The sequence below is a fragment of the Lutjanus erythropterus genome, chromosome 15, assembly GCF_056507025.1.
Source record: "Lutjanus erythropterus isolate fLutEry1 chromosome 15, fLutEry1.hap2, whole genome shotgun sequence".
In the NCBI taxonomy this organism is placed as follows: domain Eukaryota; kingdom Metazoa; phylum Chordata; class Actinopteri; order Lutjaniformes; family Lutjanidae; genus Lutjanus; species Lutjanus erythropterus.
In genome coordinates, this window is record NC_139331.1 from 2605678 (window position 1) to 2632963 (window position 27286).

The 27286-nt window shown below is 40.2% G+C and overlaps 1 protein-coding gene across 2 annotated transcripts in view; it reads right to left on the minus strand.

Moving 5' to 3' along the window:
• Positions 1-4301: 4301 nt before the first annotated feature.
• The window catches only part of LOC146313873 (heparan sulfate glucosamine 3-O-sulfotransferase 5), a 153021-nt gene continuing 130036 nt past the window's right edge, over positions 4302-27286 (minus strand). For both annotated transcript variants that reach the window (XM_084737260.1, XM_084737259.1), the window contains 2 exons: positions 7886-8027; positions 4302-6154 (listed from right to left, as the gene is read on the minus strand). In XM_084737260.1, the coding sequence (XP_084593386.1) occupies positions 5224-6154; positions 7886-7992 (1038 nt within the window). In that variant the 5' untranslated portion in view covers positions 7993-8027 and the 3' untranslated portion in view covers positions 4302-5223. The remainder of the gene's footprint in view (positions 6155-7885; positions 8028-27286) is intronic.

Here is a 27286-nt window from a genome sequence, read left to right on the forward strand (position 1 = left end):
TTGAATCTGCTGGAAAATGCACCATCATGAAGCTGAAAACAGGCTGTTTTTCTGACACCATGAAAACTTCTTCTTCAGTTCTTTAGAGACATGGTTCTCACAGGACAGCAGCACTACAAACACAAATTATGATGATTTATCATCTCCGTCAATGCAGCACTAATATTTATCCAAAAACATCACATATAATAGTAAAATACTGACAGGAACCATGTAACTGCACAAAGATTTTAGTTTTCATACTTTAAGTACAGTTTGCTGATAATACTTTTACTTCAGTAAGGTTTTGAACGCAGGAGTTTCACTTGTAGTATTTTCACAGAGTAATATTAGTACTTTTACTCAAGTAAAGAATTTGAGACCTTCTTACACTACCGAACATGGTTTATGTAGAAAGTAATTACTCCGCTGTGGCTCCAACAAAAGGAAGGCAGAAATCCACAGCACTTTATTTACTGCTCTGACACAACACTAGGTGTCAGCATCATCTTTGTTACATTCTGCTCTCCCTATTAGCCAAACACTACATGACCAACATGTTTACCTTATACATCACCGAGTCTGCTTGCAAGTAGGCAGCTCTTGATAGTGTAACTCCTCACATATGCAAGTTTTTGTATTTTCAGCTCTTCACTTGATTCCTTTAGAGAGATTCTCAGTGGTCAGAGGTCAAGGGTTCACTTCCAAGCTAAGGTTGTAAAGCTGACTAAAGCTGAGGGACAGGGCCAGATTAACCTGCTAGGAGGAGTTAGGGTAAAGATAAGAGCTGAGCCCTCACTGACACCCAGTTCCTCCAAATCAATGTTTACTTAGGCTATCTTGTTTACCTACAAGTATCTATGAAGCGCTGTGTACACTGTACAATCTAAACATTTGGCCCAGAAACAGTGTTTCAGTTTCAGTGTAGGTGTACTGACACCTACACTGAAACTCTACCCTGTCTTAAGTTAGCTGTGTGTCTATAATCATTTCATATTTAAACATCAATGTCGGTCACATTGTCGGTGAGGTGCACAGGAGAGTGCTGCCAGAGGAGTGCTGACTGAGATTACAGCAAGAAAGCATGGGAATAAATGACAAAATAATAGAGTTGTCTATGTCTCTCACTTTTCCCCAGATGGTCTGAATAACCCACTAGATTTGTCACTAGTCGATTAATAGATATATTAAATAGTTTTGTGGTAAAAAGAGATCTATGGTAGTGGACCAAACCAATGTGAGACATACTGAGGGGAAGCATGCCATTCCAAACTTACTCGTATAAATGCATTGTTGCCTGTAATTGCAATTGTAATTGTAATTTAACTGTAATTGTAAATGCCTGTAATTGGTGGTTTGTCAGAATAATTAATCTTACTAACATTGACTAGACAGTGACAGACAACAATAGATTTTTTTAACAAAATGATTGCTAGCAGTGATTCAGAAGTCCCTGATTATTAGATTGATAGAAAGATTGATAACACACTCATGCCTGTGTATTAATGGTGCATTACATTTGATTTCAAAAGTTGAAATTTCCAAATTCCTAGTCAGAAATTTCAACTGGAGGTCCCATGAGGTTGAATTTCCAACGCATAAAGTCAGAAAAACCTCAACAACTCCGATCTCAAAATCAAAAATTTTTGCTCTGTGCATCAACAGTAGTGAAAGCTGTAGTGACATCCTGTTTATGCGCAAAATACCATGTAATGTGTTGTTATCAAGCACAACAAAGGTTTTCACTGAGTCATTTGTCTTTTGTTTTCTGACTTCTCATAACATAAGTACAGAGCTGGATGTAAGAAACCTAGCATAGCATACTGACTGGTGTTGTTGGTCACTTGTTTTATTTTGTAGTCTTGGTTCTCCCTCGTGTGTTTTGGTTTTACTTCCTGTCTTGTATTTAATCCTGTGTCTTGTCCTCCTTAGTTGTTGGTTCATACTCGTGTCTCGTCAGTGTTTTTGGTTTTCCCGTGAATGGATTTTTGTTTTTTGTTTTTCCCCTGCCTGGATTTAGGACTCACCTGCATTATCCTTGAAAGCTTTTGTTGTTCCCTTTGTTTATTAAATATCTTTTTGAACTGCTCTCCTCTGTCTGTATCGTCTGCATTTTGGTCCAACCCTGACTATTCCTGAGCCAGTGCAACAACTGAAAGAATGGGGAAAAAGCTAGCCTGTCCAAAATTAAAAAGTGTGTCAACACCTCTGAAGCTCACCAACACGTTGTATCTAAATTGTTTAAACCATACCCAAACAAACAGGATTAGTCAACTGTAGGTTTTGGGGCAGTTCTGACACTGTACCTATTTTGCAGCAAACAACAGCGTATACATCTGTCCAGCACTTCTATGCAGCATCTCTAAGTCCAGGCTGTTAGATATGGTCAGTGCAGACAGTCTGTCTACAGGGCACGGTAAAAAAAAAAAAAAAAATGGCACCAGATGTGTGCAGTGGGCCATCAGCATGCCGAAGGCTGTGATGCACTTCATAACATTTTGTCCAGAGGATGTTCACTCAAGAGAGCACTTCATCATGTTTTCTCCACTGTAAGGTCACTCCAGAAGGCACTTCACCACGTTTTCTCCATGGACTTCTCCATGGACATTCAGGGGCACTTTATCATGCTTTGTCCACTGGAAGGACACTGTGGTGGGCACTTCCACACACCTTATCCACTTGAAGCGCACTCCAGAGGGCAGTTTCTCACATGTTCTCCATTGTAGGGACACTTTAAAGGGCACTTTTCGATATTTTCTTCAGCATAAGGTCACTCCAAAATGCACTTTAGCATGTTTTCTCCACTGGAATGGCACTCTACAGGGGCACTTTATCACGCTTTGCCCACTGGAAGCGCACTCCAGTGGGCACTTCCACACATTTTGTCCACTGGAAGTGCACTCCAGAGGGCACTTCAGCATGTTTTCGCCACTGGAGCTGCTCTCTGGAACATCTAAGGGGGCACTTCGGCTGTGTTCTTTTCAAGCAGAGGAGGCACCGAGGTGGGCATTTGTTTCCCCCCAACCACCCCTTTCAGTCCACCAGTGGAGATTTGTACAAGCATGATGGTATCAAACCTGGCAACCTCACCATGACAAGACCTGAGGGCTACGCACCATCATGTCGTGAAAAATAGTTATTGTATCTGTAACACCCTCTGAAATCACAAATGATCATTTTAGACTTCTGTTTGTGTTGGAATAAACAAACAAGACACAATAAAATAATTAGTGAGCTTTAGAGTCATATTTTCGAGCTTTGGACGGAGCCAGGCCAGCTGTTTCCATTTGGCACCAGTCTGTATGCTAAGCTAGGCTAATCACCTCCAGACTCCAGACATCTGTTTCCCAAAATGTTGAGCTGTTCCTGTAAAAAAAAAAAGTGAGACAAAAGTAAACAATAAATCAGCTGACAAATGCTTACATGTTCTTTTTAATTCCACCTTTTTTAACAACACACTTATGATACAGAATGAATATTTTCACAGAAACAGACAAATTTTGCTAATCATCATAGAATAAACAGTTGGTTTGACAAGAATCATCAGAGGACAACTTTTTTTTTCACTATGGCTTTTCTGCCAGGAGGTGTTTTGCAAACCGATGGAAAAGCTGTAGAGGGGAGGAAACAACATACTTACATTAAAAACACAAGCTTGAGTTTTAAATGCTTTGAAGGTTTTGTAAGTGGTTTGAGTCAAGCTTGAAACACTAGATCCTATTCTGATGAGGCTGTTCTGATCAGACTGGGTACTGTGTTGAGAATTAAAAGAGGTCACCTTTGAATGGATTAATCACAGCATGGATTAAAAATAAAACGCGGTGAGAAACGATATGAACTGACAACAGAAGACAACTAATACAAGAGTCTACAGTGTTAGAATGGCATCTTGATTGCACATGCAGTTTTGGTCAAATAAACAACATGATGGAGAACAAATGAACAGTTTTGTTTATCAAATGTCATTTTGTCATCTTTTAAGACTTTAATCATGAGAAAAGCATCACACTTAAAGCTTATCTTAACAGCATGAATGTCAGGTGTTTGATAGTCTTTTAAAGAGAAACAAAAATAATCTCTTCAGTTAATCACACAGTTAGGTTTTTTTTCTCTTTATGAGGAACAATGACAGACAGGTGAATTAATTTTCAAGATCAAGTGCTTTGAACTGAATCTTTTAGTCAAACCAGCAAACTATTTTGTTTTATTTTCACACGTAAAAGACTCATTCTTGAGAACTGGGACAAAACTGTATTTTGAAGGGGGGTTATTTTACTCTTCAATTATTCTGGAAAATATATTTTAAAAGATCAAACTTAAAGCGTGTAACATCATCATGATTATTTTATTTAAAAAACTAAGTCGGCAAAATGTCACGTTTTCATTTCACAGCATAGTCGTACTGAGCAGTCATTTTATTTTTTAAAGTGTCTCAGAGTTCTCTTAATGCTAATCATAATGCCCATTTTAAACCATAATTCTTATTTGATTTAGAAGGGCTACAGAGTTGACATGTTATGGTTGAAACACATCAGACTACAATATTATTTAGTGAATTTGTCTAAAAATAGAAAGTTTACCAGTACTTGAGCAGTATTCCTGCCTTTTTTTAAAACCAGGAGGTGAGACAGGAGTCCTTAGGGTATAGCTAACCCTTTTTATGCCTGATTAAATCATGTTTTTCATAAAAATCTGGCAGAGTTGACAGAAATCTGGAACTCAACTTAAAAGGGCCAACACTTTCATAAAAAAATCAATTTTAAAACAAAGATCATTATAATAGCACATTTTTATACCTATGTTATCAATAGGTATTGTTAGTTTTACATTTTAAAGGCTTTTAACACAACTGTCTGAAGTTGTAAATTTTTGTTTGGGACAACAGTGTTTTCTTGCATAGGGCAAGTTTAGAAATTAAAAAATGTAAAGCAAACCAAAACATTTCATAAATTCCATATATTTCATCAATATAAACCTCTAAAGAATATATTTTCACCAAAAAATGGAATTAGAGTGTTGGTATTAATGATTTATAAAGTTCTTTTCAGTAGGACAAGATTTGTCTCAATTCTCAAGAATGGGTGAAAAACAAACTTACATCAAGTTTCCTTTTAATATTTGGTCACACTGTCATTCTTGTATTAAATTCAATCAAAGTGCTATTAATATCTGTTGAGATCTTGGAGCTTGGCATTTTAAAAGAACACCAATCCAAGGAATCTCATTGAAGGAGTCCAAAGCTCGTCATGGCCAGTTGAATGTCCTACCAGTGATCTGGTAAAACTTCTGATTGAAGGGGTGAAAGAACTTCTGCAGTTTCGTCACCACTGACGGGTCCACCTCCGGGTGGATGCGCCCCTTGCTGCCTGCCAGGCACTTGTTGAAGACAATGTTAAAACGCAGACAGTAAAATCCCCTGGTGGCATTGAAGTACAGGTTGTACTGGCTGATCCTTGAAGGGAGGTTGAGGAAGCGCTCAACGAGCTGCAGCTCTGGCAGCGGGTCCGTGATGAGGCGGTCCCCGTCCACGATGTGGAACTGCTCCACTGGGAAGTACTTGAGCCAGCGCTCCAAGTGTTTGGTGTAGATGCTGGTCCGCACTGCTTTGTACTTTGTGTTCACCTCGCAGGTGTTGGAGTCGATGGCCAGCTTCTCAAACTTGTGGTAGGTCTTATTCTTGCGCTCCTTGCCCTCCAGGACTTGCGTGTAGTCAGACACAGCTCTGGTGGTGGGCTCGCGAACGATGATCAGCAGCTTGATGGAGGAGTTCATCTTGAAGATGCGTTCAGGGACCTCCTCTGTGATGAAGTAGGCGGGGCTCTTCTCAATGGTAATCTGGTGAGGGAATGAAAAGGGCATTTTCTCTCTGTACCAGTCGATGCCCCGGGCGTAGTTTTGGTCATTGTCAAAGAAGTGGATCTCCTGCGAGGCCTTGACCACTGCCGGATGCAGGTTGAGCATCTCCAGCAGGGCGCGGGTGCCCCCTTTGCGCACCCCGATGATGATGGCCCGAGGCAGCTGTTGGACCAGGTTGTGCAGGCGGATTTGCTCTTTGGTGGCATTGCCCTTCCGTAGTTCATGAAGCAGGCCACGCTTAAACTGCAGGGTGCGGAGAGGGATCTGCTCAGGCTCTGGAGGGGGCAGTCTGCTCTCAATGGGGCAAATGGGCTGTAGCCTTGAAAATAAAAAAGCAAAAAAGACATCAGACTCAGTCTCAACAATATTACAACTTATTCAGTACAATAATCCCTTTGGTCTTGTTTAAACGGACAGTCCAAAAAAAAAACAAAAAAAAACACGAAATATGATTTTTGCACATTGTGACCCAAGCCACATGGTTCATATAAGTGCATTTCATTTCTGGATTCCTATAAATACATCTCAATCCAGCCACTATAAAATACAGATAGGCGGGACCAAAGGCTGTGTCCAAAACCACTCCATCATTCACTCATTCACTACTCTCTAAGAAGTGATTAACCTCATAGAGAGGTAAAGTCTGGTGTGCCCCATGGGACCTTCTTTCAGAAAAAATAAGAATGGTAGTCAACGGCAAGAGACATACACAGTACACATTTTGTACATATTTGAATTATGTCATGAATCACAAATGCAATGTTTGTCAGTTTAAAAGGTCATTTTTAAAGTCACAATTTGTGGTATGTTTGTCGTAGTTTAGTTTTGTGTGAAACCTTTCAGTGAACTACATCTCTCGTCTCACACAATCTACATCATCAGCACCAACATTCCTGTCCCTTCTGAGGTTATATTGCATGACGTTTTTCATCCAGTGACTCCTGGGCCTTTTATCAGGAAGAAAAAGAACTAGAAGAGCCGATGCTCATGTGAATACAAAAGCACACAGGTGTTGTAGCTTCAGGAGCTAAAGTTAGCTTTTGGAAGGAGAAAGTCATGACGTCACTTCTGCAACTTCTGGGTGTGTAGTCTTTCTAATTATTATCTTCACAGTCTGATACTTCAACAGTTTTACAACAAACTGCAACTTTCTTGACTTATAAAATGATCTTTTAAATTGACAGATATTGAGACGCCCCCTGTAGCTCAGTAGGTGGAGCAAATGCCCCATGTCCTGAGGCTGTTGGTCCTCTGCAGCGGCCCTTGGTTCGACTCCCCCCTGTGGCCCGTTGCTGCGAGTCATCCCCTCTCTCTACCCCTTTCCTGTCTGCTCTTCAGCAGACATCATATGTATGATTTGTAGCACAATTCAAACAGTATCAAAAACTAATTTGTCTCTCGACATTAACTACCACACATATTTTCCAAATGTTTTCTTAAATAAGATCCCAAGGTGGTTGCCTCACTATTTCCCTTTCTTTTCCTTTAACCAAAAATAATTTCTGAAATAATCGATAGCAGACCAGCATGGTAGAATTATTGTACTAATTAGCTTGAAACACAACTGAATAGAAATCCAATGGCCATCACTTTTCATAGCGTAGGGTAAGACGTACCATCTTAAAATATGTAATACGTTTTTCCATTCTTTCCAAACAAACTGCTGTTTCTCCTCTGGGGAAGTTCTTGCTCAGAGCTGCATCTCTTAGATAACATATCCTCATGTCACATACAGTACAAATTCTGCCTCGTTCTGGAGAACTGGCAGAACTTATCCTTCAGGGGACAAGCCTGGGAGGACGCACTGTTTGGCTCAATTTAGGGCAAAAACGTCTCTACACCTGTGGTTGCCAGAACTTGCCTGATAACAGCCAAGTCATTGCATGAAGTAACACACTGACCAACTTCATAAAGGAAATAAAGGATTGCAGACACTGATTCACAAATTCACTGTATCAGTATCATTATAGTGTGAATTCTAAACAATAAGATGTGCTAGATCATTACTAAAGTTACTTAAAATAAAAGTATTGTGCCAGTGATGACTCACCTATCCAAGGTCCCAACCCTGGCCACGAGATAGAGGACACTTCCGATAGCGAGGCTGCCCAGAACGAAGAGCTTCTGTCTCAGCAATGCCTGCTGTTTGAATAGCATGGCCCTCCATCAATCTTCAGGACTGCGTCTTCAGCCTGCAGAGAGCAGAGAACATAAACCACTAATCACCAGGGGAAGAGAGACAGCCTAATGTTTATTAACACACACTCAATCAAGTCTTACAAGTGATTAAGCCACACTCACACACGCCTGAAAAGTGCTGCAGTGCCATTAGACAGAATGCTCAGCCACCAACCAACACTTCGTTACACTTATTTATTTCTGACAACGCCAGAATCAGATTTAATCTAACGTACAGGCGTGCTGTGAGCCGGGAATGTATAATGTGAAGTATGGCCTCAAAATAGCTTTTTGGACTGGGAAAAAAAAGTTGGACAGTGGTCCAACTCTGTATGTGCCAGTTGGAAGTTCTAGCACAAGTTATAGCTGCACCCATCAATATTTCTACATTAAGAATGGATGGAACCGAGAGGATTTTATAGCTCAAAGACTGTGAGAATCACGTTATTGGTGGCTTTCTTGCTTGCAAAAAATATCTAAAAGTATTAGCTGTTATAGCTAAAAGCGAGGTTTGTTGTCACTATGGAAACACATCAACAGCTGCTGGGGCACAGCTGCTGCAACAGTTGAGAACACTACTGAATGACTGTATGTGTGTTTAATGCACATTCACAGTTCTGGGCAGGTGTGGATTTGACTCAAAAAGAAATAAATTCAGGTAATGTGTCAGTTCTAGAGCTCAGCTTTGCAGGCGTGGGCAGGGGCAAGTTTGCAAAACTGGACCCGTGCAGGACTGTCATTGCTCCCATCAACCTTGTTTCCAGCTGTTTCCAGAAATGATCTGATAAACCCACTGCAGAGACACCTGTGAGACAAAGTTTTTTAAAAGTCTCTTTGTGTTCAGCATTCAGTACTTTTGTAGCTTCTAACTGGATCTCTGTAGTTTGCTTTAATTTACTCTTTCATGCTCACTTACAGCTGATAAGATAAGATACTGCTGATGAAAATACATATTCTGATTTCGCTGCTTCACAATAAAAGCTTTTAAATAACAAAATAACAGAGGACTTTTATTGTGAAGAATTAATGGGAAGTAAAATATCTACACAGTGCACTGTTCAGCCACTTGACTAAAAACTAGTGCTGTATTAGTAAGCGGGTGTAAACTCCACTGTGCTGGGCTCAAACCCAGTCTAACCAAGCATCACATCTGTATGCACATCGTCGTCAATGGGCGAAAATAGCATGTCTGCCTGGGTGTCGTGTTAACATCACAGCTGACTGGAACTGGAACCAATAAATACCTGACCACTGCAGAGTAATTTGACCTGGAACTGAATGCAAATTGTACCCTCTCCCACTAAAGGAAAAAGCCAGATGTTAGTGGTTGTTAGTGGGTTTTTTCCAGTTTAAAAGGGGCTTAAATTTTGATGAGGAAAAACTGGCATTGCCATTTCCAATGAGGTCTCTTGTCCCCTCACCGCAAGATATCCCTCCCCTTTACAGAAATTCCCACTTTATGCTAATCCCATGCAATAAAGTTTTTGTGGTGTGTATATTTCTGCATACTGGAATCCCTGAGCAGTATGTGAATAGTAGAAAGTGGGGCTGACTGGAGAGCTGAGATTCTTGTGAATTCAATGAATCCAGGTGTATTAATGTGTGATGATGTTAGACCTTGACCTCACTGTATAAAATGCGCTATAGTGACCTGTAGGATAATCACAGCCACAGTCTCTAATTAATCTCTAGTTTCTCAGTTTTGAGATGACATATACCACTTCTATGTGGCATATACTGTTCACCTGCCCTCCCCCCTAAAGTCTCCTGTCCCCCTTTAAAACAAGACCAAATTTGGGTCTATCATTCAATGGTGGTGAGGGGGGCAAGTGGAAGGGGTTCATGTTTTGGTTGTTGCCAACGCCTGAAGGAAATATCTGGCTCTTTAGCTGCTAAATGCCCCACTGTGTTTGCCAGCTAGTCATTAACTTTATCTTTCTGCCATTACGCACTGGGCAAGTTAGTGTACAGCTGGTTTACCAGAGCTTTTTAATTGGAAACAGCTGCCTGCTGCTGGTGGACACCACGCTACTGAGGGTGGTGAGGATCCATCAAAACAAATAAGAACCAAAACAATGAGCTGAAAGTGGCTAAAATGGGTGAAATATTTATTTATATTATTTATTTCATCTATTAATATAAAAATATTGATAAGTGCAGCTTAATTACAAAAAGTTGATTAAAATGGTTCTAATTAGAGATTCTATTTTAACTGTTTCCATGAGAGTTAAATATAAGATGTGTGTTTACATGCCCCAAAGCATTTAATAAGATTTTTTTGACATTTGCAATATGGTTCTGCCCAATGTAAAGTGCTAATCTTCCAGAAATATACCAGACAAAGAAGACGAAGAAGAAGAAGTGGTTCTGCCTGATATTACAGTTTTTAAGGCAGACAGAAAGTGTGACCTTTTGCTTTTCTTTCTAATTAAGCAGCAATCTCAGCAGCACATACTTCTGCAATCTTTAAACGGGGGGAGAGTGCAAGAGAGCCTTTACAGCTCATCAAGAGTGGTAAAATTGGTGCCCCTTCCTCCATTCATGTTACCTAATGTTACCCCCACCTGGGTTTCTATATGTGTAGAAAGAATATATTTATTCCAACCAGACAGAAACAAACATATTCAGTGTTTATATGGTTATTTGGCGCAAATAGAATCAGTCTCTTCTGACTGAGGTGGTTACATAAGATATTTTTATTGTGATTGGGATATCATTCTGATTATTGATGGAATATTTGGGCCCATGAAAATGCAGCTAATTTTACAAAAAGCTTAAACTTCCTACATTACAAGTGGCAGGAGTCAAACAGAATCATAATCTTAATATAAAAGTACAATGATGCAAAAATGTTTTTTTGTAGTAAAAAGCAAATCTCTGTAGGTTTAGAGTAAACTATCTACTCATTCTTTTTCAACCCATTATGAAACCCAACCCCAGTCCTTAAACCATTCCTTATTTTGTTTTCTTATTTACCTCGATGAAAGGATGGACTTCAATCTCCCTCAATAAAAATCTTCAGACAACAGGTACAGATAAAGCACATGAATGGTCACATTATGTTGATGTTTATGACTCTTTTGACCTTCAAAGAAAATGAAAGAATTCATCTCTTCATCCAAGAGAGGGCACTGCATCCTTACATACAGATGGAGCACAGAAATGTTTGTCTGACTGTAATTAAAGAAAAGAGTTTCTTTGTTTTTTTTTTTGCAGATCGATCTCTCAGCCTGTCCTGCATCTGCAGTCTTACCACAGTGTGACTGGCTAAATCACATTATGGAATAACGGATCCATACAGAAGTCGTAGCACTATTACAAAAGGGCCAACTGCACTCTAATCTAGCCTTTAAAACTGCCTACCATTACCAGTAGAGCAGATCCACCAGAGCATCTCATAAACAAGTGGAGAGAGCTTTTGACCCCAGAGTGACTGCGAAACATTTCACTCATATTGCCTCGTGGTGGTTTCCGCAGGGAGACCAGCAGAGCAATTGCAATTTCATCAGTCTGACAAAGCAGAAGAATAAAGCCAGTTAGCCAGGGGCCAGCCCTCCGTTTGTGGAGTCCCATTTAGAAAAGAAACGTTTTTCATTACAGCCTGTATCTCTCAACCGAGCAGGAGCCATAAATTCAATTGTTTCCAATAGAAATACAGTATGTTCAATATTTCTGTAGCACCATATAATCTAACCATATCATGATAAAGTAATCTACTTGTTTTCAGAATGAGTTTTTTAAAGAACACACTGGACAGAAACATAGTTCTTTACCTTTAAGATTTACGTGAGTCTATGTGATTTTTCAAAGTAACAAGCGCAAATTCACAATAGCTGTGACCAGCTATTGAGGGGGTGGGGCTAACAGGTACCACTGACATTGACTGATGCCAAACAGTTCATGGGTTATGGAAGGGGGCGGGGCTTAAATGTCACAGTGATCAGTAAAACCTTAAAATCAATTCTAAAACACACAGGAAGTCAGTGGAGCGAAACCAGGAATGGGGTGATGTGGGGTGATCGTCCAGTTGGAGGTGGAGGTGTGACATAGATTTTTGTTTAATGCCAGAAAGGAGTGAATTACAGTAATTGAGTCTGGAGAATATGAATGCATGAATGACTTTCTCTGGATCTGAGTGTGGCAGTATGGGTTTAATTTCGGGGATGGTGCTTAACTGAAGGAAATAAGACTGAAGAATTTTATTGATGTGAGGAAGGAAGCTGAGGTCTGAATCAAAAGTTAAACCCAGATTTGTGGCAGTGGATTTGATGTTGATGGACTAATGATAAAGGAACTCTGCTGAGTGCAATGATGGCTCACACAAGAGTCTGTAACAAACAGTTCATAAGTTAGGTCATGTTACATGAGTCCATTTAAAAATTATGCATCTTTTAATTATAGGCCACTCCCACTCCCACACCCACTTTTAGTGAACAGTTAATCAGCTGTCCTTTGGCTCATGAACAATCATCCCACTAAATCTTGTGCAAATCTGTGAATCCATTTAGAATTTTTGCAATAGGCCACTCCCACCACACCACACCACCTTTTAGCCAATTGGTATGAACACAAACACACACACGCCCCTAACATAAGTGATAAATTTCAGCAAAAAATGGACCAAAAAACCAACTGCCCTACAGAGCTGCTGGTTTTTGTTATTCAATCAACACGTTTGATTCCCAAGCCATAATATGTATCTATGCTTAATTCATTACAGTTGCTATAAACGTCCTTGATCTGGTATGACCAGTAGCTTGGGGCGGCAAATGTCAGCTAAAGTTCCTGATGTCTCTACTTGTGTTTGTGTCTTACACTACTATTTGGCATTTTTCCCTTTATCCCACTTCACTAAAGCTTCATTCATTAACAATATAACACTATATTTATTCAAGTTGGTATTAAGTGCCCTGAAGGACAAACTGTAACAGCCAACATGGGGCATTCAGGGTTTTTTGGTTTTCAGGCACTTGCGTACTCCTAGGTGGCTTTAGAAAAACTGACCACTGTTGATGTCAGTTACATCCTGATCTCCTGATTAAAGTGATAGTTCACCCAAAAATGAAATTTCACTCAATATTTACTTACCCCTGTGCTGATGTGAGGATAAGTGAAGATCTCCAGTTCACAAAATACTCCTGGAGTTTCAGCAGCTTCAGGTGTGTGCACGAGGATCAGGTCTGAGAGGCTACATTTAGGCTAAAAACATGGTGTAAATGGCGTCTTTTTGGCTCAGATTTTAACATCACATCTTATGGACACTTGGATTACACCACACGAGCAGTATGGAAACATTTTGTGTTTTCCTGCTGAAGCTCCAGGAGTGTTTTGTAAATTGGAGATCTTCACTCATCCTCACATCAGCACAGGGATGAGGTGATATTGAGTGAAATTTCATTTTTGGGTGAACTATCACTTTAAGGTCCTGTTTTCCTTGTTTCCAGTCTTCAGTTAATATTCCCTGTTTTATCTTGATACTCGCCCTGTTTGTTTCCCACCATTGTGATTACCTGCCTTGCCCTAATTGGTTTCACCTGTGCCTCATTACCCCTCCTCTCTTGTGTATATAGTCCTTGTGCTGCCCTTTGTCTGTTGCCAGAGTTATACATTCTAGCCTTCATTCCTTGTGCATTCTTAGTGGTTTTGGCCTTTTTTCTGTGTACCCTACTTAGTCTTAGCCCATCGATTTACCTTTGTTTCTCTGGACTGACTGTCTGTTTACCAAACCTTCTACAAGTAAAGACTTTTTATCAGTCTGTCTTGTGATTTGAGTCTTGCTTTTGAGTCCTCTGTGGCTGTTGGCTCCAGTGTGAAAATGTGAATCCTATTTAAAAGTGAGAAATACATTAGATTTATGCAAATATGACATGAACACAGCATGAGCCCTGTAGTTCTCAATCTGTAAAGAGCAACAGAGTGTGGGGAGGTGTGGTGGATGGATGGTTGAAACAAACGCAGCAGTTTGACCCAGGAGAGCGAGTTTCTGTCCCATGTAAAAACGACAAGTTACCTTTATTACTCAACTTATGTTATGTATGTTAACTTATATAACATATTGCACATGCAAAACTGATGCTAGAATACCTCATACCTACAGTGTGAAAGAAGAGTAGGACAACTCGCATCAAGCATAGATTATATATTAAACAAGATTTCAGTGTATTAATACAGACAATGGCTCCACCTCATTATTTAGACTGCTCTACTCATTGGATGCGCAACTGCTACATATTGCTCTTTTAACGTATGTAATACAAGTTAAAAAGAAGTCACGTGGCACATTTACCCCACTCTCCTGTGTTTGTGTTGTGCCTGAAAATGAAATAGTATTTTAATATTTGCTTTCACTTCCATGAATTAACACAATATTTTTTAAATACAATGATTTGCGTTTCTAAAATTCAAAGCTTTAAGTTTATCTGAAGAAGAAAAGTAAATTATTGCAACAAAAGATCAGTAGTTGGTAAAACTTTTTCAAAACTTTTAATTTGAGTTTGAGTTGGGATCATTAATGTATCCTGCAAAAGGGTCTTAAATATGCAGGCTACATCCATGATATTATGACAACTCAGTGCTGTGCAAAGATGCAATACAGACCATGCAAGACGGATTAAAGATGGAAGCTAAATATAACATGTAATTGGACATTGGCTGCTTGATGGATGGGCTCAACAAAAGTTATTGTCACTTAAGACCACAGTGGAAACTGAACAGGATAAGTTACACAGTCTTGTTTTGAAGGCTAAGCACTCCAACCCGTGAAACTCATAAAATGCAAACTCTTTTGGAGGGTGTCATCAGTGTTTCCACTGGCTTCCATAACCCACAGAGATTCATAGTAGCTCTCAGCAGACACTACTCTGTTGTGCTAATGAATCGAGAGTACCACTTGCTGAACATTCTTCATGACTTATTTATAAGCATACAGAGAAATTAATTGTTTGCCCCGTCAAGGAGCTACAACCAGAGCAGCTGTGCCAGGCCACTAGCACAAGAGGGGGCCTGCACAGGATTATCAATTATGGAGCACTTGTTTTCATAAACTATGCACCGGGCCAACGCTTCAACTTTTGTTTAAGGAGCTAAGAGAATTTACAGTGGCTCAGGCTGTTTGGCTCTTAACTGAACCATACAGTCAGACAGAATCATGTGCTTTGGAGAAAATAAAAATCCACTTTCCCTCTAAACTGACAGCACCGTTCTAATCTACAGCGCTGGTAAAATGTCTTGAAGAGACACCTCTGCTCCTGCCAGGTGAGATCACTCCTCAAAGGAAAATGTAGAAGTTATTTATCTTGTCTATAAAGCAGAATGTCTTAAAAAAAACTCCACTGTTTTCTCCCTGTAAGGCATCAAGGCAGAGGAGTAGGGTAGCAGCGTCGCTGGCAGAGACAAGACAAACTGGTGACAATCTTTTTCCAAAATGCTGGGCATGATGCAGTGAGTACAGATATCCTCTGCAAGGGAAACCAAATTTGTATGGAGATGCTTTAAATTTAAGTGGCCTGTCAGTAACCATCCTGGCACGGGGTGTCTGATCAGAAAAATCAAACAGCACTTGAAAAGTTTCCCAGAAAAAAAAAAAAAAACTGTTGACTACAGGAGAAGCTGAGATGAGTGTGAGGGATTTGAAAGAGAGCTATGATGGAGCCCAGTTTACAGTTTACAGTTTCACAGCTGTGATATGATGTGTTCAGCCATGAAGGTTATATAGCAGAAAGAAACTGACAAAAAGTAAAGTTGCACGAAAAGTGCAAGCAAACATCCTACTGTCACTAACAGAAAAGTTATGACGTAATTGAAATCTAAATGGGTGTAAACAAACATGGAAATCAACTCCTTCCTGCTGCAGGGGCTCAGAGCTCGCTTTTATGGAAATATGATTATTACTTTTCAAGATACCTTAACATGAACACAACTGGCCTGATTAAAGCTGCAACGATTAAGCGATTACTAATCATCAGATTAATGATCAACTATTTTGATAGTCGATTAAAAAAGTAAGTATTTCAGCTTCTTAAGTGTGAATATTTTCACAGGCTTTGACAGTAAACTGAATCTTTGAGTTACAGACAAAACGAAATATTTGAGAATGTCATTTTGGACTTTGGGAAAACACTGATAAACATTTTTAACCATTTTCTGGCATTTTATGGACCAAACAACTCATCGATTAATCGTGCAAATAATCAACAGATCAATCAACTATGAAAGTAATTATTCGTTGCGGTCCTAGACCTGAATGGCATTAGTGACAGTCCCCCAGAGACTATGAAATGTTATGCTAATCTGGCCTGTAGTTCGCACCAACCGAACCAACCTGACATCGTCCAATCAGGTTGTAGGAGAGAACCATGAATAACTAACATTATGTTACTGAGCTCCAGTGTGAAAAATTTCTACCAAAGAGAATTTTGTCTGTGTACAAAACGGTGGTCAACAAAAAACAAGTTGCAGCATGCAAAACTTAAAGGTTGGAAAGTTACGAACAGAGACGCAACAACATCCAACTTTGTTCAACGTTGTACAAAGAGAGGTAAGTCAAGGCTTGTGATAAAACGGCATTACATTTGGTGAACAGACATTTTGACCTGTTCAGGACTTGAAACTCAAAGTTTAGGACTTCAGATTTGATGTGGACTAGATCTACTACTACTACTAATACTTCTACTAGCTGGAAGATTTGTTTTAATAAGTCTCTTTGTGACTTTTAGAGCAGAATGCCAAAAACTCCTCCCCTAACTCTTTAAAGGTCCTGTAAGTGTGTTCTGAGTTTGTCATATACAGAAATGTGTTATCAACCACACAGCATAATTTGAGCAATTAAAAAAAGAAATGTTAAGTATATAAAATTAGTCCTAAAATCATGAAAAAATGGTCAGTTTTCTCTGTTCTGAAATGCTGGGGGCGTGTCTCAGTGAAGGTTCATTTGAAACTGTTAAGGTGAGGTGGTGTTGTTCGTGGGGCTTATATAGTGTTACGGGACTGTGGCTCTTGTATGTCAGCAAGCCATGTTTCAGGTCTGCTCAAAAAATCCTGATCACAGAACAATTCAGTACTAAAGTTCTCAGTCTTTTTCCTTCACACAGACTTTAATATTCTAGTCCTTGACAGAGATCGCCCTCCTCTGTCACTTTTTGATTTCCTCTCATCTCAGCTCCTGACCTCTACACGTCTCACATCACCCTGCTTTCCTCAGCGTTTGCTAAACTCAAAACAGGGATGACAGGGATGAAAACCTGGTAACTTGCTTTTTTCCCCCTAACACAGGTTTGACCGACACGTGTCCTGATAAGCAATCAATCATACGTTCACTCCCAGCCTTCTGGGTTAATGGGCTGAGAACGGGCGCAGCAGAAACACTTAGAACAAAACACTGAGCGATTAGAGAAATGCTGACTGGCCTTTTTGTGTGTAATTAAAACAGTGGAAAGCGTTGCTGTTTACAGGCCTGATAACGACTATAATTAGTTTCCAAATACTAGAACGTGGAATATATGAGCTTGATAAAAAAGTGGCTATTTGCGGTGACACTGCACAAAAACCTGTTTAGCTATTAAGGCACTTGCTGTGCTGAGCTAATAATCTGCATGGCTCTGTTCTCATTTTTAGGCGTCCACGAGGGCACTGGTAAAAATAGACACTCTCATTACACTCCCCCCTATTCTGTTAATTCATTGTATTACTGAAAACAGTGTTGTTGGAAGAGCAAAGAAGAGCAGCAGTCCCTTCAGTATAGCAGTCCCTGGTATCACACATACTTTCAGACACATGCACAGTTAAGTGTGGGAGCAGCAGCAGTGGCGACAGCGAGGTGCTGTGACAGGAAAAAACCTTTGCGGGGATTCAAGTCATACTGCAGCCAGATCTAGCGAGTCAGATCACTGCTATTTCACACAACTCACTGAGGCTTTGCTGTTAGTTTCTCCTCCGTCAGTGGGTGTGAATATTCAGACAGTCGGACTGGGACACTAAACTAAAGATCTGCATCTGTGTGAATATTTTCATGTTCATTTGTAATATTGACCCATTGTCAGAGGTGGCAAAAGTACACACATTCTGTACTCAAGTACAAGTACAGATATTTGTGGTGAAAAAAAGACTCTGGTGATACTATAAGTACTGACTCCACTTCTTTACTCAAGTAAAAGTGAAAAAGTACAGGCTCTGAAATGTACCCAGAGTACAAAAGTAAAAAGTTGCCCACTGAAGGACATTTCTACTGACTGTGCAAAGTTAAAACCTCACTTTTTTTCTGTGCCTGAGTCTCCCTCTGTCTGCTTTGTCTTTTCATGTCTTTCATGTTGTTTTCACCTTATTATGTTGTTCTTGCATGTTTTTACGTCATCTCTATCTTGTTATATTATATTCGTCTTGTTATATATATTTTTTATTTTAGAGATAAGTGGTTTTCAGTGACTAGCAATATATAATATAATATAATATAATATAATATAATATAATATAATATAATATAATATAATATAATTAAAGCACTTTATCCTAATATACTGCAGAATGATAGATAATTTAATATAATTAATAATAAAATACAATATATGAGGTAACACTTTATTTGAATGGTTGTACATAAGGAAGTCATAACCATGAAGTTTTTATGAAGCTTTATGATTGTGGTCATTAAGTGTCAATTTAAATGCAAAGTTAACATTGTTTGAAATGGAAAGACAACATAATCTGTCAATGTCTTTGTTATGACAACTTGACATTAACTAAGACAACATAACACAACACAGTTACAATGGTCTTGTGATAGCTGATGTCATAATCAACCACATATGAGAGTTTAATGTCATGCTAACATATAAAGCTAAACAGTTTCTCAGGTTATGTCAAATTGTTAAAAGTGACCATGGTCCATTTGCCCTGTTTAGTCTGTTTCATTTGAGCTGATGTGAAAGCTGTCAGTTGAACCCTGGTGTGGACCAAAGAACTGGACCAAGTCTGCCTGAACAGGTGGGTCTGAGTACAGTTCCAAATGAATGCTGATGTGGTTTGTTTGTGATGTGAAATCAAATGAACCAAACACAGGATTTTATGAGAGCAGATGTGACTTAAGCACATTCTCAAAAGCTTAATAAACTGTAAATCCATCTGCTGATTGTTAAATCTGTCCGGGAGGCGATCTATAATTGATAAGATATGCAGTCTACATTTATGAAATTCATTCAGAGACAGGTAAGTACTTCAGCGCTGGTATTTTCCTTCATTAACAGGTCAAAAGCTGTTGAAATTGCTGTGCTTGTGTTCTACTCTGTGTGCTTTAAAAAGTGTGTGACAGGGATCCCACAGTAATACAACTGTATGTCACACATGAAAAAGTCAGGTGAAAGGCAGATGTGTCCCTCCTCCCTCTCTCCCCCTCTTTCTCTCTTTGTGAGTGAGGGAGAACAAACATCCCTGTGCTTTCTTCTCATTCTTTTCTCCTCCTCCTAACACTTCTGTAAACTCAATATATAAAGATTTATAGTCAGGCTGTCAGATGCAGCACTGTAGTGAGCTGTCTCTGTGGACATTACACCCATACAAGCCACAGCAGGTCAGTGAGGTGCACACAGGTGTGCAGTGTCCTGTGAGCTACAAGACAACTCCTTTTTATCCTCTTTCTATCTGTCAGTCATTATTCATAAGCTGCTGCAAAATTCTAAATAATGCTTAGAATTGATTTCTTCTTTTGAACTTAAATAGCACCGAACTACAGGTGTCCTTAATGCCAATAGAGTCATAAAGACTCCTTCATGTTCACGACAGGTGCAATGTCATGGTTATGACGGTGTCATGTCAGTCTTGTGCACACCCCTTCAAATAAAGTGCTACCATATAGCATAGTATAAAAGTTATGAGGGTCATTTTTCTGCATTGACTAATCAATGGTTCACAAACATTTTCTGGCACACTCTGCCTTCAGAAGCCACAATATGTCCATCCTCCCAACCCCCACAATTATTATCAACTGATAGAAAGGATTCAAGTTTAATTGTGGTGAAATAAATGTCAACATGATAGTTTTTTAGCAAACTCATTTCCCCTACATAAATTATATACATTCAACTTTGTTTCACTCTGTATTTCTCCCCTGGTCATCCATGCCCCGCACCCCAGTACAATTTGTACAACTTGATAATAGTACTTCTGTAGTAGATATTCAATGCATTTTCACAGCACAGTATTTCTACTGTTACTTACATAGAAGAAGAAGAGAAAGTGAAATGAGATATGACTCATGGCTGTCATTGCACAAAGTTTTCTTGTATTTAACCCTCACCCTGCAGCAGAATTTTGACTCACTCTTAAAAAAGGTTGTCAGGCCCTCCAGTGAGTTGGCGTCAAAGCAGATTCATGTACAGTACAGTGACCTACAGTAGCTTTTCCACTTCTTACAGTGTTTTTCTTCAGTCAGACTCAGAGACAAGTGAGTTCATTTCTGTTAAACTCAAATTTTTTTGGAAAGTTTGCACTGCTTCTTCTTTGAGTTTGCTTTTCCCCAAGTTATCATGACCAGTAGAGAGACTGGATAACATTAGCAGAATAAGACCCATGTTGTTCAACTAGTGGAACTCCTGATATTTTTGGGACAGTGCACTCAGCTGACTGATCGACTCCTCATGTTTTATTTGTGGAGAGAGCTGGGGAGCGACTATAAATGGCAGTCATCACGCTTCACACAGCCTTACACACTTTGTCCTCTGACAGAACTGGTGCAAACTCCAAAGTCTGTCTGATCAAAGATGCAGAAGTTATCCACTCATCAAAGACATTTACATGTATGAAACAACAAAGTTAATAATATGCATTTGGCTCTTTGTTAGTGAAAATAAATTCTCCAAAATTAAAGGCTGCAGTGTAGTGGAGCTCTTACTGCTGGAGTTGAGTCAGCTGGGGACAATGTGGAAGGAGAAGAGAGAAGAGTGGAGACAGAGAGAGGGCAGAGCAGTGATGAATAATTCACCACTATGTGCTTTATTATTGTTATTGATCTTTGCTTATGCACAAGGGAATGATTCTGCTGTTCAGCTCAGAGCTCCGCCCTCCGCTGACCTCCACTCCACTCCTCCAAACCAGCCGTCCATTTTGTGATATTACACCTCCATTATTTATCACTCCATCTCTGCAGATCCCTTTGTCTCCAGCTCCACCTTGGCATTCTGTTATCCACTGACACAAGAAGCATCAAGGTAAGAAATACACACAGTACATGTTTGCATTCAGACATGTGGCAGTCTATATGCTTCCAATATCTGTACTGTACCAGACTGCTCATATCTGAATCTAAATAACTTTATTCATAATTCAAATTGTTTTAACTTTGGGATGTGTACACAGCAAGGTGCTCTCTCCAAAATTAATAGTTGATTAATAATTGTTTAATGGCTGTTGCTCTAGTTATGAATAGTGATTCAGTAGTTTTCACAATTGTCACTTTTGGCTGCACAGAGTCAAACTGTGCAGCAGTGATTTGGATTTCCATTACCAGTTATAACTCACTGACTTGGGCCAAGTCAGACCCATGAGGGATCGTCTCCAGCCAAAGCGTGCACGACCACCTATCCAAGTGGGTTGTTATGGAGGTCTCGCTGATCACGGCCAACCCGTGACCAACCCGTGACACCCCCATCTCCTCGAAGCAGTTTTTTTGTGTTCAGCTCTCAGTACTTTTGTTGCTTCTATCTGAATCTCTGTGGTTTGAAGTTTAATTTCTCTCCTGCGTCACTGTTCATAGTTTCAAGCATCTGCTTTATTTTACGTTCACTTTCAGCCACAGGAGTTGTATTAAGTTACTGCTCATGAAAACCCAACATTTGCTAATTTTGCTGCATCATAATAAATGTTTAAATAATGGGGGACTATTATTCTAAAGAATTAAATAGGAAATGAAAGGTGTTAATCAACCATTTCATAGCCCCTTGACTCAAGACTCAGTGTCATCAGTTAAAAGACACCTTTAGGTGGGTAGCCCTGTTGTACTGGAGTTGCAAATCCCTGGAAAGTCAAGCCATGTGTGGAAAAGGGCCTTCACATGTTCCTGGCAGTCTAACGTGTTAGCAGTCAACCCCGCCACGTGTTCATGTCAAGTTTCTGGCAGGTTGAAGTTTAACAAAGTGCCCCTCAGTGTCCTCAGTGTGATATGTAACCTCTCACAACATGATGAGGGCTGTCATCACACACAGACATCAACATGTAAAGAGCAAACAGACACTCATCAGAAATCCCAACCTCATTAACTGTGTGTGTCTGCAGGCTGTGACTGCAGCCATGAGAGCAGTTGACCCTTCATGTAATCCCAGAGTGAACCTCGTTTTCATCCCCAAACACGAGCAGCTAATTACTAAATCCAACAACGAGCCAGTGTCTGGTGTGACAGCAGAGGAATACAACACGAGGAGCGAATGTTGTGCACTCTGAAGGCAATATCTGCTTTTACTCTGCGTGACCTCCAAACACCAAATAAGACAGCAGTCATAAACTTTGAGCCGGGAGACAAACAGGAGGAGATATCCCCACAAGGTTTTTGCTTTTTTTATCTCAAGGCCCTGTGTGTAGTGTGCACTAACTCCCAATTTAACGCTCAACTCCTACACACAAACACACAGGCACCCTGCACACAAAGACAGACACAAAGACGCTCCTTTGAGAGGTTCAGATGAATGACAAGATATGTCCTTTTAAGAACTGCGAGAACATACAGCTGAGTACATATCACTTCAAACATTATACTGTCATCATGATCCTCTCTCATCTCTACTCTCTGCTTTGAGCACATGCCAAAAGGGAATAAAAACAGTCTCAAAATAGGCCAGGGTTGAGTGGTAACAAAAACACACTTGAAACGGCATCATGAGTAATTACTCCAAGAATCTTTCTTATCTGTTCTCTTATCTACAAAACAAATTGTGCATTCTAAATACAGGTGTACATGAAATGATAGTAGACTACTGAGGACATGAAAGTGATGTGGTGAAGGAAAAGTTTGGATTTTTGAAAGTGGGGATGTATGAGGTAGTTATGTAGTAGGCCTGGGCAATACAGCAGGGTGTTTCGAAATATCATCAAAAATACAGATGCTCCTCTTTCTATCAAAGTGGTGTGGAGATGCTCCATTGAGGTGATGTATTGTAATGTACAGCAGGCATCACCAGAGGTCTCCAGGAGGACAGCTCTCCACTGTCATCACCACCGCTTCCCACTGTTGCTCTGACGGCAACCTCCAACTGTCTCACTCAGCCGATAAAACTCTGGCAGCAGAGACGGGAGCAACCAGATCAAATCTCACATCCCTGTCAGGTGGCTGTACAATAGTGCTGCACAATTAATCGCAATTGCAATACTGACAAATGCAAAATGATTGCAATTTTTTGAAAAAGGAACTTCTAGAAAACAGCATTATAATGAGGTACTGTAGTGCAGTATAGATGACCTGGCCATGTTCTCCAGATGACAGAAAACATGTTTGGCACAGAGAATATGAAACTTGTAATGCCAAACTAATCATTACTACTAATTGTATGGCATATCATTATAGCAATTTCAGTCTCAGCCTCTCAGTGTCTGATACTGAAGCACAAGGTACTTTGAAGCACCAGTAACAGATGCAGCCAGAAAGCCTTTTCAACACGTTAAATGGTGTGAAATGGTCACGGGTTTGTTAGTTTCAAGCACAAAAACTACTTGTGTAGGTTTAGGATAAGGCCATGTTTGGGGTTACAATAATTATGTTACTTTATATGTGTCATTTCATGTGACATCACTGACATAATTTGCAAGATTAAAGTCACAAGATGAAAGTCTAGTCACTGAAACCATTTGCAAGACAAATGTCACGTGACACAGGTAAAGTTATGTGTCCTAACACTTTTAATAATGTTTTGGCTTCAAAGGGAACAGTCCTGTGTTTGTTTGGTTCATACATCCACTCCACCTCCTCCAGATGTGGATTTTTCTTTATACTAGGTGGTGTCTTTTACAGCCGTGGATGGGTTTATATTGAAGTCACCTGAAACCATTCGAGTCTATATGAGTCACAGAGGTGTGGTGACAAATCATCGGTACGTAACAAACAGGGAGTGAGTCTGGGCTTGACATGGAAAAGTAACATTACTTCTTTTAATATTCTCTCCCACATGTCAACAACAGAACTTTGTCACCAGCTCCGGCCTCATGGCTGTTAACTCACATACTGTATACCCTGGTGAAATGCTTGATAAGGAAGGTATGAAAAAATAGCTATTGCCCGAGCCTGATCAATAGTCAGTGTATAACCTATAGTAGATATTCAAATAAAAATGTTTTCAACTTGTGCAGCCAGATAATGATTCTCATCAAACCTGAGTGTGCAATGGTCTGTCCTCAAAGATTATTCCAGCACCAATGTGGGAGTCCATCAGTTATCATCACGATTTAGCCTCTGGGGCCAGTGGCCAGTGTTTCAGGGCTATCAGTACAGCCAGCAGCAGGCCTGGAATTTTATCATTTTAGGGCCACTTGGACTTTGGTGTTGTCAGTTTTTTGAGGGCACAAAGACCAATTGCCAGGGCAACAAGATCATAAAATATACAACAACGATTTTAAGTCTACGCAAATCATGAATGTAATGAAAGGGTTAAGGATGATTTAATTTTTATTACATTTTTTTCCCTCTAATTTATTAATGGTAAGTGCAGGAACAGTGGAAGTCAGTCAGAGCTTAGTCTATAAAATGCCATCATACTAAATACTGTGCTATAAATAATGAGGTAGTATCTTGAAATAATGAGAAACTTCCTCAAAATAGAATATGTTTCTCATTATTTTGAGATACTAACTCAAGAATGGTGGCTAATCTCTATAAACAGTCATATGCATATGAATAGCGATTTTTTTAAATGCTAAGAAAAAGCTAAATGATTGCTGATGGACTCCAGGATAGTATTTTGGCCAATGTGTCCTGCTTCTTTTTTATTCTCCATACGGACTGTTTCCCGCATGCAAGCAAAGCCCGCTAAAACTGATTGGTCAGAAGGACTCAGACGACAAACAACAACCAGAACCCTTCTCATAGCAAAATCTTGTCCCTTGCCTACAGATTCTCCATTTCTATACCTGTTTATAGAGATAATACATCTAGCAACAAGCAAAAATGTGGAAAATTTGTAAGAGTTCCCTTTTAAAATGTTCATTTTACTACATTTCTCTATCACTGTAAATACTTTGCACTACAGTGAATATGACATTTGCACAAGGTTGTGAGGTGATGGTTGTGATTTTACCAAGAGTACTCCTTCTGTTCAGCATCCAACACCAAGTTGTGTTTTTACAGTAAACAGAGGCAGCTGTTCTACATTTTGGTGAGGCACAGCTCTGAAAATCCTGTCTGAACTTGGCTTTGAAAGTAGCCTATTAACCCCGCTCATGCCTAACTAACAAGTGTCAGATTTCATCCTTTAACAGCCATTTCCAGCAGGCTTGTGAGCGTCTATTTTCAGGCTGACGTGATTGTGCTTCATGTCACATCTTTGCCTGTAACACGGTGACAACTAACAAGATTAAGTAAGAAGGCCTGTTTTTAGCTTTTGAGTTAAGTGCACTAATGGGATTTGTTAGTGGAGGGCATGTGTTATGGTGAAAAGGGAGGTGCTGGAGAGGATGTGTATGTGTGTGTGTGTGTGTGTGTGTGTGTGTGTGTGTGTGTGTGTGTGTGTGTTAGGAGGGGCTCTTTGCTCTCCACCTCTGGGAGAATACTGAATCACATCAGGTACAAACACCTGCTAGCTGAGAGGTCTCCGGAGCAGCTGTGCACCTCCAACAGCTGTTGAGCCAAACCCCCCCCACCCCCACAGAGGAGACACCGATGTCCTAACAGCCAACCAGCTCCCTGTTCTCCTCCGACTCCTGCAGCTCTGGGTGGAGCAGGGAGCTGGTTTTGGCCTTACAGGCAGACTGACAGACGGACAGGTGGTGTAGCTGGGCCTCAGAGCGCCTCGTGTCGTGTCTGCGCTCAATTCCCAGCTTTCCCTGTCTGCCTCTGTAGCTTCAGTTCATCTGATTTTCTTCTATTATTCCTCACACCAGGCACTGCTGCCTCTCCTCACCAGAAACAGGCAGGAGAAGCTACGAGAACGGGCATCCCTCCAAACACCGGCTTGTCAGCTGAAAACAGCTCTATCCAGATATCTGGAGGAGGTCCGATTTACTCAGCAGGAAGAGTTCAGAAACAGTCAGCACACCTCCTGAACTTCCACACTGTGGTCTATACATGGCATACTGCTGCTGATAGACCCGGTTAAGCACTGTAAGCACTCAAACTAAATTTTCACCACCCACAGATTGCTGTGTCTTCCACTGACAGCAAAATGATCCAATGGATGCTTGACTTTTTCCTGCAGAGATAGCTCTTCATTTTGAAGAGGAACTATAATAGAAACTGTAGTGTGTGTGTGTTGTCACTAACCAGTGACAGGGTCATGGGTGCCCAAGACTCACTGATGCTCATGGAGAGGGAAGAGTAGCCTGTCTAGTCCAATGCCACAGAAGAGCTACTGAATCACAAACTGGTGAAAAAGTTAGTGGTGACTATGATGATTGCTGCGTATGGGGCTGCACAACAGTCAAAGTGACCACACTGACCCCACGGCTGAAAGCGTCTACAGTGGGCATGTTGAGCATCCAAACTGGACCATGGAGCAATGGAGGAAGGTGGCTAGGTGTTACTTGGCCTTTAAAGACCCCAGATCACAATCTGATCCAGCATCTGTGGGATGAGCTGGAACAATAAGTCTGATCCATGGAGGCCCCACATTACAACCTACAGGACTTAATGCCTTGGTGCCACTTTCAGTGGTCTTGTGAAGTCCATGACTCGACTGGTCAGAGATATTTTAGTAAAATGTTAAAACAAAAAACCCAGTGTCTCAAATATAAATGACATCTTTTTGGGTCAAATTTTAATGTTGCGGCTTATGGACACTTGGATTACACCACACGAGCAGTATGGAGACATTTTGTGTTATTTTTTTACATTTTAAAACTGTTCACCATTCACTTCCATGGTACTGGGTTTGGTTGCAATGCTGTTTTCTGCTGAAGCTCCAGGAGTGTTTTGTGAACTGGAGATCTTCACTCGTCCTCACATCAGCACAGGGGTGAGGAGATATTGAGTGAAATTTCATTTTTGGGTGAACTATCACTTTAATCAGGAGATCAGGATGTAACTGACATCAACAGTGGTCAGTTTTTCTAAAGCCACCTAGGAGTACGCAAGTGCCTGAAAACCAAAAAA